This window comes from Pieris napi, chromosome 10 (assembly GCF_905475465.1).
Source record: "Pieris napi chromosome 10, ilPieNapi1.2, whole genome shotgun sequence".
Taxonomy (NCBI): Eukaryota; Metazoa; Arthropoda; class Insecta; order Lepidoptera; family Pieridae; genus Pieris; species Pieris napi.
The window spans coordinates 934,711-950,913 of record NC_062243.1 but is presented as its reverse complement, the minus strand read 5'-3'; the positions used below and the strand labels follow the sequence as shown (position 1 = coordinate 950,913).

At 33.9% G+C, this 16,203-nt stretch overlaps 1 protein-coding gene across 2 annotated transcripts in view; it reads right to left on the bottom strand.

Moving 5' to 3' along the window:
* Positions 1-1,133: 1,133 nt before the first annotated feature.
* Positions 1,134-16,203, bottom strand: part of LOC125053244 (terminal nucleotidyltransferase 5C) — a 161,454-nt gene continuing 146,384 nt past the window's right edge. For both annotated transcript variants that reach the window (XM_047654497.1, XM_047654498.1), the window contains 2 exons: positions 5,220-6,169; positions 1,134-4,897 (listed from right to left, as the gene is read on the bottom strand). In XM_047654497.1, coding sequence (XP_047510453.1) covers positions 4,651-4,897; positions 5,220-6,169 — 1,197 coding nt within the window. In that variant the 3' untranslated portion in view covers positions 1,134-4,650. The remainder of the gene's footprint in view (positions 4,898-5,219; positions 6,170-16,203) is intronic.

Sequence of the window (16,203 nt, the reverse complement as noted above, 5' to 3'; positions counted from 1 at the left end):
AGAGTGGCGGAAAGTTTCTTGCCAGTTCTTCTTACCCGCTCTACGCCCTTGACTTGCGAACTGGTAGTAAATGTAAATTTACGATTAATTTAACTTGACTATTCAAAAGTGTACTTGGTTACCTACTTGAATAAAGATATTTTGAGTTTGAGTTTGAGTTTGAGTTTGAATACCACATGCATGGTGCAGGACTGTCAATGTCTACGAAGTATCTGTCAAAATGTTACAGTGATAATGTAGTTAACAATGCCTTCGAATCGGCGACATGTATATACATACATTTTATAAACAATTTTGTCACTGGTTTGAATTCCAGCTTTGTATCTCGTTCTATGCACAAATAACACTTGTTTGTACGGTAAAGAAAAGAAGGTATGAAAATGACCAAAGAAACAAATTTAGAACGGCGTCCACCGCTTTTGGTTGCAAAGATATATTTATACTCTTAAAAATGCTTACAATTTTCGTTTGAATAATCATTTTATTATATGCTAACTTAACAGAGTTTACAAGGTTCAAAGTTGCTACTATCTATTGTTGTATAAACTAAATATAGCAGAGCTTCAATGGAACTCTGTCACATTTGGAAAATACTATTTTTTCCATTGTAATTATTTAAATATTCATAGCTGTTCGGGCCAAAACGACGAACATACGTTCTCGAGGTAATAATATATGTGAGCCAGTGTAGTTCATTGTCACAACATGTCTTAAGAGGGGAATCAATTGTTATTTATCTATGGACATGTAAAACATGCTTCAGAATAAAGGCAACTTCTAGCCAAGTAACAACCCGATAGGAGCAGACACATTGCTTTATGTTTTAATCAATATTTTTTTGTCAGTCAAGAAGCCTTTCCTGGTAGTACTTTTTACGTAATAATATATTTTAATAATGTGATATTTTATCACTACAAATAATAAGATATGATTATAATGATGTTATGACTGAATGTATGTAACTTCAGTGAAAATTCTTTTTGTGGCAGAATATCCAAACTTTATATTGTACCCCCATAAGTTTGTATCACATTCTAACAAATAAATTATTATTATTACTGGCACAATACAATATGTTTTACAGTTTAAATGTGTCTAATCTAAAAGGTTAGGGAGATGAATAAAACACAAAATCACTGTTTATCACTTTTTTATAATTTATTTTCACAACATTTTTATTTAGTTTTCTGTAAAATTTACAATAGCTTAAAACTCTTCACAAATATAAACATTATGTAACCCAACAACAGCGAGTCCACGCCTCGTGTTATACGAAACAGGCAACTTGGAAGAGAAAATATATGAATAAGTAAATATAAGCTACCTCAACTCGAACAAATCCGAATTTTATTTATATGTAAATAATAACAGCGCCAGTGAGATTAACTTCACTTCGCTTGATTTGAGAAGAACTGAAAGGGTCTATTTGATCTTGCCCTCGACGGGCAGTCAAGCAGGGCGTTGTGTTGACGTCACTGAATATTTCTTATCCCACACCAGCCTTGGTAAGAGGATAAACGCAACGGGAATTAAGATTCAAACATTTTTTTAAATCTTGGACATAGAATTCGGATTTATTCACTACAAGAAAGGTATTCAAAACTTATAATAAGCTTATACATCTAAAGCTTTATGTACTAGCATCTACTCTAGAGAGTCTGGGGCCCCGGCTTCGCTTGTAACATATGAGCGGCGGGACCTGACGCCACTCCGATAGTTCGACATTACAGTTGACGACAAATGAACGACTAGGACAAAGTAGATCGATTAAAAACTTCAAAATTTTATTTAGAGTGATAAAATAATATTTGGGACTTGTCTTTAATTTATTAAACATGTACCTGATAAAATAAAATTCTATTTAATTTAAAAAAAAACACGGATTTTTACCAAGGAAAGTTAATATTTTTCACACTGTAATATCGAACTTTAACGACTTTTAGTACTTTAAATCTTTCGAAGCAACGTTTTTACATTTGTGTGTTTTGTTTAATATCCGAAACAGCCACTTTGTTCTTCAAATTTCCAAAAAACCAACGACAAACATTTATGTGAAAGATTATTAAATAGAAACACACAAATGGTTTACAATGCATAAGTAGATTAAAAAATAATTAAAAATAAGGCTAGCTGAAAACTGTTGGTAACTATAGAAAAATAAAACCCTAAAAATATCATGTCTCTCGATTTTTATTGTAAATATTAAGACCGTTAAGGAAGCAATTATAAAAGCCTATTGGGGTCATTGCAAAAATCTTTATCATTTTTATCGAATACTTAATAAAAACCATTTTAAAATCATGCAACGCGCAATTTGTTAATTTTATTTTACTTAATATTTATTTACTGAATCCAAATACAATTCAAAAAAAGACAAGATGCTATGTAAAACTATACAAAAATAAAAAAATACCTCATTATACACGACCTTAAAAATTTTGGGTCAAAAGCGTAAAATAAATCGCCCATATGCTAATATGGGTAAAGGTCAACGCGATTATAAACCACTATTTTATTAAGTATTCCATGAATAAAAATTTCCCGTATAGTCTCTCCAGGAGGTAGATTTAAGAAAAAGATTATGCCAATAGTGAAACTACATTATAATTAATAATCACAGATGACCGAATCTAACCATCCAATTAAAATAAACTTCATGAGAATCATTACTCAACAATAGACATGTTGATAATTATAAATTAATTGAATGATGAGATTCTGTATTAAAAAATGACAATAACAAAAGCGATTTATAAATATCCGTCAAAAAGATCACAAATCACAACTTAGAGGCCTGTGTCGATAGCGTAGGCCGTAGACACAACGGAGCAGACAAAATTGAATGTTGTTTAGATATCCCGAAAGGCGGTCTTCGATCTCTCGATGGCATCCGTAAACGTATGTCCACCTTCAACTACACTTATTAAAGTGTACCAGGCGAAATACTAGTGATAATCTTAATAAATGGAATATAGTTTAATTTCTCAATAGCTACATTATGTATTTTAAATTACATCACTAAGTACATGTGGTCTACGTCTAGGTACATCAAAAAATTGCGCTGCGTTCCGTCTATACGGTCTCGTTCAGTTAATACGCAATAATTACATAGCTATGTTTAATCTACATGTGGTAATCTATGGTACATTAGATATTAACAATGGAAGCTTTTTATGACAAGAACGCAGTCAATGTAGAAAAGTCATCTGAAGCGAAGAGTGAACAAAATTATGTCAAGTCGGTTAAATGAGATCTTAATTTTGTTTCGTGAGCAAGATAGAAAAATTCGTTCATAAAATCGTTCATTGTTCCGAAGATCCTTAAAGATAAGCAGATTGTACTCAGTACTCCGGACCTAGACAACTTAGAATTAGTCCATACAATTGTATACATATAACTTTGCGTTGGCAACTAGATTAGACATGCACGTTTTGGCCGGACACTGTTTACACCATTCGTATCACTATTAAATACAACAATAATATATCTCTATCGAATTTAACTAGATAATATGTTATGTAAGTATATAATCCTCGACAACATTATTCTACAACAATAACATCACAATTTCGCATATCGACTACTGTTTATTGAAACTTAAAAAAAACATGTTCCTAAGTACTCTGATACATGACTTTACTACTTGTAAATGTTCTTAAAATATTTATAAACAGTGTTATATATCAATGTTACTTTAACATTGTATCCATCTTGGCTTTTTCTTTTTAGTTTATTTTTATTTTGGTATATTTTCTCCAAGCCGCATACAATAATTAAAGCGATTACGATAGAAGTGTATACATACAATTTTAGATTAATAAATATTTATTAAAATAGGTCATTTATCTCACGAGGAACGAACCGTATTGACCTTTACAAAATAGTCATCAAGATCCAACTTTAGTACATCTTACTCCGCGTCTGTTTGCATCTACACTCTAATATTTTCATTAAAATTTAGATTAATGTCTTTTGTCGCGTTTCAAGGCCTGTCGGTCAGGGCGGGGCTTTGAATGACTAGATAAACCATCTCATGACATATTAACATCATTGTTCACGTCATCTAGTGCACTGTAAATGCATAGTGGGCCTAATACGATTCTCGACTGTCATCAGATGGCTTAGCTACGGAATATGAAGAGTTAATGAAATGAGGAATGAATCATCAATCAGTTTCGCGGTCTTTGTTGAGAGAGACATGCCATTACATTATGAGAAACGATTTATACATATCAGCTTAAAAATAACTAACTAGTCTTTTAATAGGCCATGGGCATCGCGAGCCGTAGACCGTCGACTCGGGATTACGGTGCGGTCGGACTGGCGTGATCGACAATTTCCGTACTGCTAACATATTAAGCAATCAACACGAAAGGAGTACCATCAAAAATTATATCACGCGTCGACGATCCGGCGAGCCGAGTTAGAATTTAGAAATCGGCGAATGAATGTCGCGGTGATGTCTGGAAGATGCGCGAACCCATCACAACGAATTGACAAGAATTGATCCGTAGAGTGAGCAACATCGAATTGACGCAGAGTGTAACCGCGTTGGTTCAAGCGAATCTCACATTATATACACACAGCGTATCATACATATATTATATACATTTGGCACTAAATTCATGGTCGGTCGTGGTCGCGTATGGGTCACGCGGGGCACAGCTGCGGGCGGCAGCATTCGCAGCACGGCGCGTAAGCCGCGCTGGCTGCACACACTGCACACGCGCACACGCACACGTAGTACTGCGGAACTACCATTTGCGGCATGAGTACGGCACGTGCACACAGCTCACGACATGCCAGTGCTTCGATCAGTGCCAGCGTCTGCCGCCGCTCGTGACCCATCAGGCACACAGTCGACTCGCGCACGACGCCGTGCAACAGCGTCAGGTACCTGCAGACGGACAACTTTAGATATATATACGGTATCATTAAGCAATGAATTAGGTCCTTGCCTTGGCAACCAACAAGTCTAGACAGGTTTTGTGTTACTAGAATACGCTTTTAGGACGCCAATGTCACGTCATATTAAAAACAGGTAAAACCAGTTACTCCATCTAAATGTATTATACAGATATTACATCATAAAAGTGCAAGTTTTTGGGCAAATATGGCAAGCCACGTTTCTAAGAAAATAAGAAATAATACAATAGGGACACTTCACCGGATTATTTGAGTGACATTTAATTTAAAGTATATTATTATTGTTAACAAACCTGTGCTTTAGCGCCTCTTCTTCCAGGCCAACGAAGTGGTTCCGGAGATATGCCTCGAGCTTGGCTCGTTGTTGTCCCAACTCAGGGAAGTCTATAAAGAATCTTGAGCACATATAGCGCTCGAGGATCTTTATCTTGTCAGGTCGCGCCGGTCGGTAAGCCTTTGCCAGTAGAGCGCAGTATTTCAGCAGTCCCCCTCCGCGGATCTCTTCGGGCTGTCGGGTTGCGATCAATTTCTCCGTCAGATGCAAAAGGGCTTCCTGGAAGTCTCCATATACCGATTCTCCCACGACAGTAGGATAGAAGTTCTCCCCGATAGGCAGCTGAGCGCACTCGTGGAAGGCAAGTAAGGAGTCTAACGCTATTTGGAAGGAGTCCACAGAGAACTCGAACTGACGTCGCATCGTGTCTACAAACTTCAGTTCCACGGATTTGTGACCTCGGGAAATTCCCAAGGATATCAAAGACCAGCGGTCACCATCGGAGTTTACTCGCACCATTTTGGAAACATAGGCTTCCTTCAGACCGGCTGGAGAAGCCCGACGGCGGGGAGTGGCGGCAGGCATAAGCGTGGCGAGATGTCCCAAGACGGCCGCCTTGACTCGATCACAGTGGCGGGCCGTGGGAAGCTCCGCGGTGAAGATGAGGTCGATATCCGAGTAGGGCTGAGACTGGTCTGTGAGGACGTGGCTCGCAGCTCCACCGTTAAGGCGGACGTCTCTCACTGCAACTCCGGCGCCACCTTCAGTTTGCGAGGCTTCGAGGCGGGCGCGGACTCCAGCCACAAGTTCGCGCAGACGCACGTGCAGCGTGGGGAAGTTGCCGCGGCCGTGGATTGGCACCACCTCGTCCATCACATCGTTGAGCCTCCTCACCTGCTCGTAGCTGAGTACGGCGTGGCGTTCGCCGCTAAAGCAGCCCTCCTCTAAAGAGGTGTAGCTCGATTCGCTCTGTAACAATGTAAAAATAACGTTAATATTGCGAGACTAATTTCAAGACGATATTCAAAATTAAAAAACAAATCAAACATCTGCAAAAACTGGTGGCCTAAATAACAACCAAATTACAGCACTAAAGGAAACGATTTATTGTTGAGACATCCTGAGATCGAGACGATTATGTCTGGTATTAGCATAGTAATCGCTGCATCAGTTTTGTACATTATGTATTTGTTAATATTATATTGCTTTGCATTCTATCGGAACGTTTAATCGAATATATCAACACATCTTATTAAAAAAATAAGGGCATATCATGTATCCATTATAGACATAACATTTCAAGGTTAATTTAAATTGCAGTCAAAATATGGCGGCCGATAGAATAATTACAAGTCTGTTAATAATGTTCTGTTAGATTTAAATCACACATGTTACTTTGATGTTATATAATATGTTGACTCATTCTGCGACTCGCGAAGAACCTGTATTTGTCTCTGTTTTAAGAAAATAACTAATTAAGAATATAATTTTGCGTGATCATTTTTGAAAATTTCTGCTAGCAGGATTTTAATTGTAATTCGACTAGCTATACATCTATTTATCACAATCTATTGGATACTAATTTCCGTAGCAGTTAATGGAAATAAATTGCCCCAACAATAAATACTAATGTGATCCGATTCAAAGTGAATCTATTGTTGTGTTCGCACCAATTTATCACTTGTAATAAATTTTATTCTGTCCCAATAATACATGTATATTAGAGCTTTTATTCTTGAGGAATTTTCTTATATCTTTAACAGATGGTTATGTCTTTTATATTTTTTTAAATTGTATCCATTTACCCAACCGAAAATCTTATTTAGCCAAACAGCGTTTCATTTGCCACCATTTGGCTTGATACCCTATATAGAAACTTAACAAATATGATAGGAACTCCTTGTCTGTTGAGTGTGAACTGAGGAGCAAATCTATAGCATTCACAGATGACACGAATTTATACTTATACTTTTGTTTTAATTCTTAAATATTATAATTAGATATAGTGAGCAAAAGCTACTATATACACATAAAAAGTTAAGTAGACCACAAACCTTGATGTCTTTAAGTGAAAACATTGCATAAAGTTATGGTCTATGACCATTTAATTTAAAATTTTATACCCTTTAAGGTTTAGTGTTGAAGATGTTACATTCCGTTACATTAATACAGTTTCTGAACTTTTATAGCAAATTCAAATAAGTTAACAGACCATATTATACTTGAGTTTTTTTCATAATACGTTTGCAGTATCCTTTTATTTTCATATACAGTTTTAAATAATCGTAACATAACATATATTCATTCTGTTCGAAAAATTACTAATTTATTTTTTAGAATCCTGAATAGTAGAAAAACAGTATATAGTAGCAGCCGGGTAAGGTAACTGCTTGAACGGCCTATAGCAGGACATTAATATTATCTTACTACATGTGTCAGAATCAGCATTTTATATAGTTTTTGATCAAAATGTTTCACAAAATTATTTGTTAATGTATTGCATAATGTTGGCCTACGTGAGATTTAAACGGTTTGCAAAATTGCGTATCAAAATTGTATATTATGGTAATAATTTACAAATCAATATACGCTAACATTAAGTTCTATCAAAGTAAATTGCATGTTTTGTAATCTGAATATTTTATTAGGAAATAGCAATTTACTTGTTTCTATTTTTCCTATGTATTAGTAAATATCTTTTTTCATGTATAATTTTGCCATTTATATTTTATTATGAAGTCTCCATATAGCCCGGCGTTTCTCCAGCACAGAATGACTTTTACATTTTATTCCATTGTATTTCCGAGGCGTCGGAGTTCCAAAATACCTATTATATCTTCTAGCGCTTTCTCTATTCCCAATATTTAGGATTTGAGGGTAGGTGGCGGACCACAGTCAACATAGGCTCTGTGATCTATTGCCAAATTAATTATAAAAATAGGAAGTTATAGTGAAATAAATTTACTTTATGTCTTATTATAAATAAATTTGGTTTATATAATTATTAAACATAACATTACATGGTACAGAGACGACTGTCCCTAATATACAATTATTTGCCAGGCGCTCTACATTAGTTGTATCGTTGGTTATATTTTTGGGATCGTTTAAAGTACACACAAAAATAAAGTAAGTATTTTTCTCAAAAGTAAGCTTTAACTTGTCGTGCCACAGTGGCTATTCATTTTTATTTATACGTCGAATATTTGCAATAAGCAAAGTTTGAGTTCAAGAAAATGGTTATCATTTCGTCGGATTATGGTAATATAAAAGAAGTCATCCGATAATCAACAAGAATTATTGCATAAAGATTACAATATTATTACAATATTCTGTTATTAATAAAATTCAGTTTTTTTTTAAACAGGTAACGTACTTGCAAGCTACCAGTAATATAATACATTGGAGATTTCACTTACGTCCTATAAATTTAATATATATATCATTTGTGTCAAGCAAACAAACTGTTTAGCTCAAGTAACTGAGAAGACAAAATTAAAGTCATGTCAAAAATGGGGTGGGGTTCTTTATGAAGGAAGTCGTGCTCGGTTGCGTTCAGATGACTGCATAGAGTTATTCTTTATGGTATAAAAAAGAGCGCGTCTATGGCTTAGATATTATGACACAACAATAAACCACATACTGATAATAAAACAATTTTTTACCGAATTGAAGTTATGTATTTACAATTATTTTTCATAATTTTAAATTTAACCGACGTTTCGCGTCTTTGGCAGAAACCCAAACCCTCCAAAAGTTTTCTGCCAAAACCCTCCCTTTTAGTCGATACCAACTCCGGAGAAATAAATACAGATAACACAACTTTATCTACAGCTGCGATACTTTTTGACATTCAACACCTTTTGTCTTCAGTCACCGTGACCACGCACGCTGTAAAGCACGCGAAACGTCGGTTAAATTTAATATTATGAAAAATAATTGTAAATACATAACTTCAATCCGGTAAAAATTGTTTTATTATCAAATGCGTGAAAGTTATGTCAATAAAGACAATACTATAAACCACATACTGTCAGGTGTCAATGCATATCGCGTGGGGGGTTAAAACAATGCGTTATATATAAAGACCCCATTATCCAGCTGTCATTGACACCGCACTAGAGTGAAGCGATCGTGAACTTCGCGTGTGAAGCGTACCGTGCGAACAGAGCGTTACGGCGTTATTGCCAAACAATGTATGTAGTTTGATGACCTCTTTGCAAAATATTGTTATGTTATGCGATGAAATTCAAATTTATTCCCGTAAAATGGTTACAGCGATGATATCGAATGATAATCGAGCGAATTTGTAAATAATTTTATTACCAAAGTTTTCTGTCGATAACAATCTGTGGTTTCCGTTTACAACGATATGTTATCACGTTTATTTATGGCTACTGTTGACAGCTAGAATGTCAAAGTCAACGTCAGAATTCCAACGAACTTTAACCAAAGTTAAAGTAATGAAACTAGCGGTCTTATTAAGTGGCAGCTAGGTGATGGGTACCGGGTTCGATTCCCGGTTCGAGGGCAAGTTTTAATTTAATTTAAATTTGTTCTCGGCCTTTGGGAGGGTTGTGCGGTACCGGGCGAGTGCTTAAACAGTACATGGAGGGCACAGTCGAATTTCTAAGGCAAGCAGTGAGTATGCTACCTAAAAAAGGCGACAGCGAAGATTTAGAACGTAGCAATACGTTATAGGCCGAGGATGGCAAATTACAAGTGCGAATTATAAAAAATCTTATACTTGACGCTGGCTAATGCACAAACCGTGCCAGAACCATAAAAAAGGTAATGAAACTTTGTTCACCAAATTTAGTTTTTATAAAATAAAAGGTCATAGTTAGTTTGACCTCTGTAATTTAAATAACAAAACGGGATCACGTCAAGCGTGAATTTAAATAGTCACCAGATGTTCAGACACAGTTTAGTTACCATAATAGTAATGGAAACATATAACAATACTAGCTGACCCGGCAAACATTGTTTTGCCATGTATATTATTTCTAGGAAACATTTTTTATAGTTCAATAAATATAACTGTCTACTATAAAAAAAAATGGGGTTGATCAAAAGCCTTGGCTCGTACGTAAGAGAGGTTGTGTGAGAGGTTTTACTAGATGCTTATAAGTTAGTTGACCTATAAATATATTATTCAACGTTAGAATGACAAAAATCAAACGTAACCTTATAAATTTCATTAAAAAAGCTTTATGCGGTATAAGTTTATAATTTTAGAATAATTGATATTATTAATATATTTCCATAAATTTGTAATATTTTTATTGTGACAGTTGTTCGTGAAATGAAATAATTGTACCACTAAAATTTAAACTGTATGTTACAATGTCACTCAAATTTGTAACGTGTAATAATCATAAGGTTGTACAGAAGGTCAAAATAATTAAATTAAATTGAATTAGAGTCAATTAGTGGAAAATACCACAAAAAACGAGCGCGAAAATGTATAAAATATTTAATTTCTTAAAAAAATAGTACCCGGCGTAATAATTCTGATAAGGTAAAATTGAAAATATGCATTTTTTTCGAGAATACTAAATCATATTTTTTTTAAATGAAACGAATTTCTGGTTTGCATTGTTAGAAGCATCATCGTTTTATGATCATTTTAGTTTAAATGAGTACTATTTAATTTTAATTATTTCAAAATTTTCTACGGATATATTCGAGAATTCGTCACATTATAAGGTAACTAATAGTAATTATATCAAATTATTGGAAACTATTCGTAATTTATTTTAGTTTTACATGTTATTTTATGTTCTTTTTTGTTAATTATTTATGTACTTCTTGTACATTACCCTCTGTAGGTGTTTCATTTTTATTGGTTCATACCAGGGATGCCAGGAAGAAATCGCTTGTTAGCGATAAGGCCGCCCGTTGCCTAATAACTTATGTAACCTGCTTTTTCATATGTATGTTTTTGTATGAGGTATCGAAGTGTTAATAAATAAATAAATAATGATTGGAAATGTAAATAAATTATTGATATGGCGTGTTTTATGAGTTAATTCACATATTCGCGCTTATATCTTTTTGATAAGGAAATAATCGTGCCCATACTAGGACGGTTACAAGTAAAAAATCTTTCGACACTTTGTTACCAACGCATACAGATTTTTAGGACATGTCACACGTGCCAGAAAGTTTAGGTTAACTCATCGTGACTGGCAAAGTGGATGAAACCAGACCTCGAGGCCAACTCCCTCTATATAACCTCCTACAGGACCATCACCCAGGCGCAGAAAGTTGCCGGAGACAGGGGAGAGTGGAGGAAGTTGAGCGGCGCAACCTTCAGAAATGAAGAGTGCGACTGAATTAGATATGTATCTTGAGTGATCCCATTTCATTTTTAACCTTCGTATAGGGAACGTCCCTAAAACAGGCATAAAATAGTGAACATTCTAATTCGAGAAATCCAATCGTTAAAAGTCCTCCCACATTTTATTATCAAAGATGTTTTCAAATTTAATGATTCCGAATAATGATTTATTTAATATAAATATTACAATCACGTCATCGTGTGCAAAACAACTTTGTACAGGTGTTTGTCACGATTCTGTTTACGTCATCTTTGTAAAGCGTATTTCTTTTCATACAATTTATTTGTCGTTTATCTTTTGTTAAATTGACACAAACATATTGTAAAATTGGTTGTTACGATTTAATATATTTTTGGTGACGATTTGTGGAACGTGTAATGTTTTTTCAAGCTAACAGAGTTCTTTAGTTCATCTATCACAGACCCACGTTCATAACATTTTCGTTTTAATACAAAAATGTATCGTTAATATTTTACTCTATTTTATGTACATGCATTTATGCTTATGTACAGTATTTTAGTATTTAAGGGAAAGAGCATTCAATTTTATAGTTGTTCTTTGATCTTATTTACATTAAGTAGCTTTGATACGATAGTATTTTCAGCTAAGTATTGAATATATCTCTAATAATCTACAGTTAAATGTATTTTTATTAAAACAAAATCTACATTTGTAAGAAAAGTAGTAGAACAATTTTTAAATATGTAAAACAATTTTCCTCAACCAATTATTGTTAAAAAAATGTAGCAATTGTGTCTTCCGTTCCAAGAAAACAGCAATCTTTGTATAATTATAGAACAATTGTTTAGTTTCTTTAGATTTTGCTTGTAATTCTGAGAATTTATTAAAGGCTCGTAAAGTACGTGATCTTAGCTCTGAGTTACGAAACCTTTGCCGAGTTTAAACACGCAAGGTACACTAAGGCAAGTGATTTAAAAAAATAATTAGACTAAATAAATTGCATATTACAGAAGCTAAGTACGAGTTAGACCTAACGGCTACCATTAAGGTTAAAATTTAGAGTCGAGATTGAAGTCCAAGTATTTCAAAAACGTTATACTTTTTCATCAACACATAAAAGTCATAATCGCGCTATGTTTCAACCCAAACTTTGAGTCTTACAGCACAAGACACGCTTATTTTTTTGTTTGATGGACCTTCATGCACGGGGCATACTTGTAACTTCGGGATTATTATTATTATTTATTTAACACACTGGCAGCTTTAAAGAAGCTGATGCGCGTGTATTATGGGATTTGGAGAAACTTGTATTATGGGATTTGTTCACATAAAGGATTGCGTAGACAATTCAAACTAAATGTAAACAAGTACACATATGAACGTCAAAAAATGAGGTAAAGTAATTGTATTACATTTACTACCAGTTCGCAAGTCTAGGGCGTAGAGCGGGCAAGAAGAACTGGCAAGAAACTTTCCGCCACTCTTTTTAATCGCTAAGTTTTGATTCATACAAATTGTTTGAACTGGAGCAAATGAATACCAAGGATTAGGATCATATAAATATTCGTCTAATTTATAAAAAGCTTTATTGATTAATTTACGTTAAACGAGGGCTTTGAATTTATTTAGTGATAATTCTCTCTTGGAATTTATTTAGGGTCAATTCAGATTCCGATACAATTTTAATATTTTTAGAGTAGCCCTGCTGGTATAATGACGTAACAGAACGGACATCCGCAAGAGAAGGTCGATGCCTCTATTTGCAATAGCGCACCTTAAAAGATGCTTTCGATTTCAATAACTATATTAGCATTCGTACGTGACTTTGCTACGGAATATATAATGAGAACTACCAGCTATTACGCCACTTATACTGGTTTAAATTGATATTTTGGTTAGTTAAATTGCTCACGATATATTGAGTCAGGTTTAATTCTGTTTCTTCAGGAGTATATTTCCCGTTAAAATGATGTGCGATTCGTTAAGTTTTAACGAGTCATGAAGCATGACATTTGAGAAAGAGATATAGAACCTCTAACGCTTTGATTGATGTTTAACAAATAATTTTATTTATTTATAAGTAATCTTACAGCTACACATATCTATATTATAAAAGAAAACTCTTAGACAATAAACAAAACCAAAACCGATTACATTGTTAAAATATACGACACAAAAAATATAAGTTAATTAAATACAATAAATAGATAAAAGAAGAAAACTGATATTGAAAATAAAAGAAATTGTTACTACAACTTAATAACAATAAGCGTTAATTTGTTTGGCAATTTTTTGTTGTTTCGTAATATGCTGTGTCATGATAAAATCTATATGCGCAATTATGATAATAACCACTAGGCCAAAGTCGCGTTCCAATTTTAAATTGAAACACTTTAACATTTACGGCAAAACATTACGTATTTTAAATTCGATTAGTTAGATTTATTGGTTTTGTTAGAAAAAAGGTAAGGTCTAAAAGCCTTTTAAGATCCTATATCCACCATTTTGATTTCATTAAGTGTTAACTGTAGATATAATGAAAACATTTGGTTTCGACTGGACGTTTTCAAGTTTGTTCTTTATAAAAGATTTCTTTAACATAACAGTTGTTTTAGGTTCTTATGCCTTAGTTGTTAGCAGAGGAAATCACTACTGTCATCTAGTTTTACCTAACCATAACTGTACTAGTGTGAAATAGCCATAAATTGTTATTACATACACTTGGTGTTACTATAGTTTTGTATAATTGCAATAAACAAAAGAAATTACTGGACTTCCAATATTTGATCACGATAAGAGTACATAAACTATCCAGAATTTAATAAATTCGATATCGATTCGTGGGTTGATCAATTAAAGAAACAGCTTTGTTAAGCGCCTACCTGATACCTAAGCCGCTGTTAAAAATTTTTTAAGTAAAATTGGAAAAGTAAGTACATTATTTTTACTTCTTAATTTTTTGTAACATTATTTTTACTATAATTGTTATGTATTTTTTCCGTTCGTACGGTTTCCGTCGTTCCACAACTGAGCGTTTTAAGGCAGTTTTTGCCGCGCAACATATGTGCTGCTGCCCACTGAAGTATTTCCGAACCAATTCGAGTTAAAGTCCTTCAAGAAAACAGCGTACCAATTCTTATTAGGCCGGCAACGCACTTGCGAGTCCTCTGGCATTGAGAGTGTCTTAACATCAGCCCGTTTTGTTCTATAATTTTTTTTTCGAAAATATTACTTGTAACATCTATAGATATATCATTAAATATGATGTGGTGAACTTAAATAATCAGCAAAATAACGGGCAGCATCTGGTTTAAATAAGTTGTATGGTCTTTGGAGTATGTAACAAGTACATGTATGTAGGTAACATCTAGACATACTTTCGATTTCGAGAGGCCGTATTGGCCTCGGAATACGTGCTCTGAAATTCGAAACGGAACTGGATTGGTCTGATGCATTTCCACACGAGTAAAGCACTCATAGTTAACTAATATTAATTAAAAAATTCTAGTAATAACAGAATTAAATAGAGTTAATATAGATGCTTTGAAGCATCGGTTTCTCGTGCTAATAACGGAAATAGTTGTAACGCTAAATTATGTGTCATTTTATAAATTGTATGTAAAGACATATTTAGTTAGGGCACATTATTTAAATGTAAGAGGTGGGAAATAGTATCACGATTATGTAGATTGCTTAAAAAGGTATGTGTGCACGATAAATAAAGGTTAGGTCCTTTTTAGGTCTGGGCCTCAGATTTTTGTATCTGTTTCATTATCATTTGTTAATCTAATAGGCAAGTAGGTGATCAGCCTTCGGTGCCTGACGCACGCCGTCGTTCGTCGTCAAGACTTTTTAGGTCTATGGCAAACCGGTTTCCTCACGATGTTTTTCTTCACCGTTCAAGCGAATGTTAAATACGCACATTGAAAGAAAGTCCATTCGTGCTGTGCCTGGGATCGAACCTACGACCTCAGGGATGAGAGCCGCACGCTGAAGCCACTAGGCCAACACTGCTCTTAAAAATGTAATTAGTTTATATTTACGTAATATTAAATATTATTTAAGTTTATTTGACAAAGATTCTTCGACATTGACATTACTTTTTAATGCTTAAACTGTAAACTTCAACCGCGAGGCACAAGCTTTCTTTTATTTAACCAACGAATTTAAATTAATACTGATTTGTATGCACGACGTATTCTTTACGTCAACAGAACTAATAGTATTGATATTTGCATATATCTTTTATGTAACAGCTTATGACGTCTACGAGAACTCAGAAATGTATAGTTTTATGGCAGTTAATTAATAACTTAATTGTTAATTTATGAAATATAGATCTGTACAGACTGTATCTTAGAAAAATATTGTTTTGGTTGAATTGGTAAGGTGTATTATGTTTTTAAAATGTAAATAAAGTTGTACTAGTATATAAGAAGTTCTAATCGATATATACTATATTTATATACAATCTGAACCGTAGTTTATGCAGTTGTAAGTAATTTGAAAAATTTGGATAACATCTGATATACTGTTTGATCATTTATTCGATTTTAGTTCAAACAACATATTGTATATAGTAAAAATACAATGGATAGTTCCTATTGACAATTTTTATAAGAGAAGTTGCTTGTTACACTTTTGTGTGAAAAGAAGTATTAAATACGTATTAAATTTAGATTTTTGAGAATAGTAGGA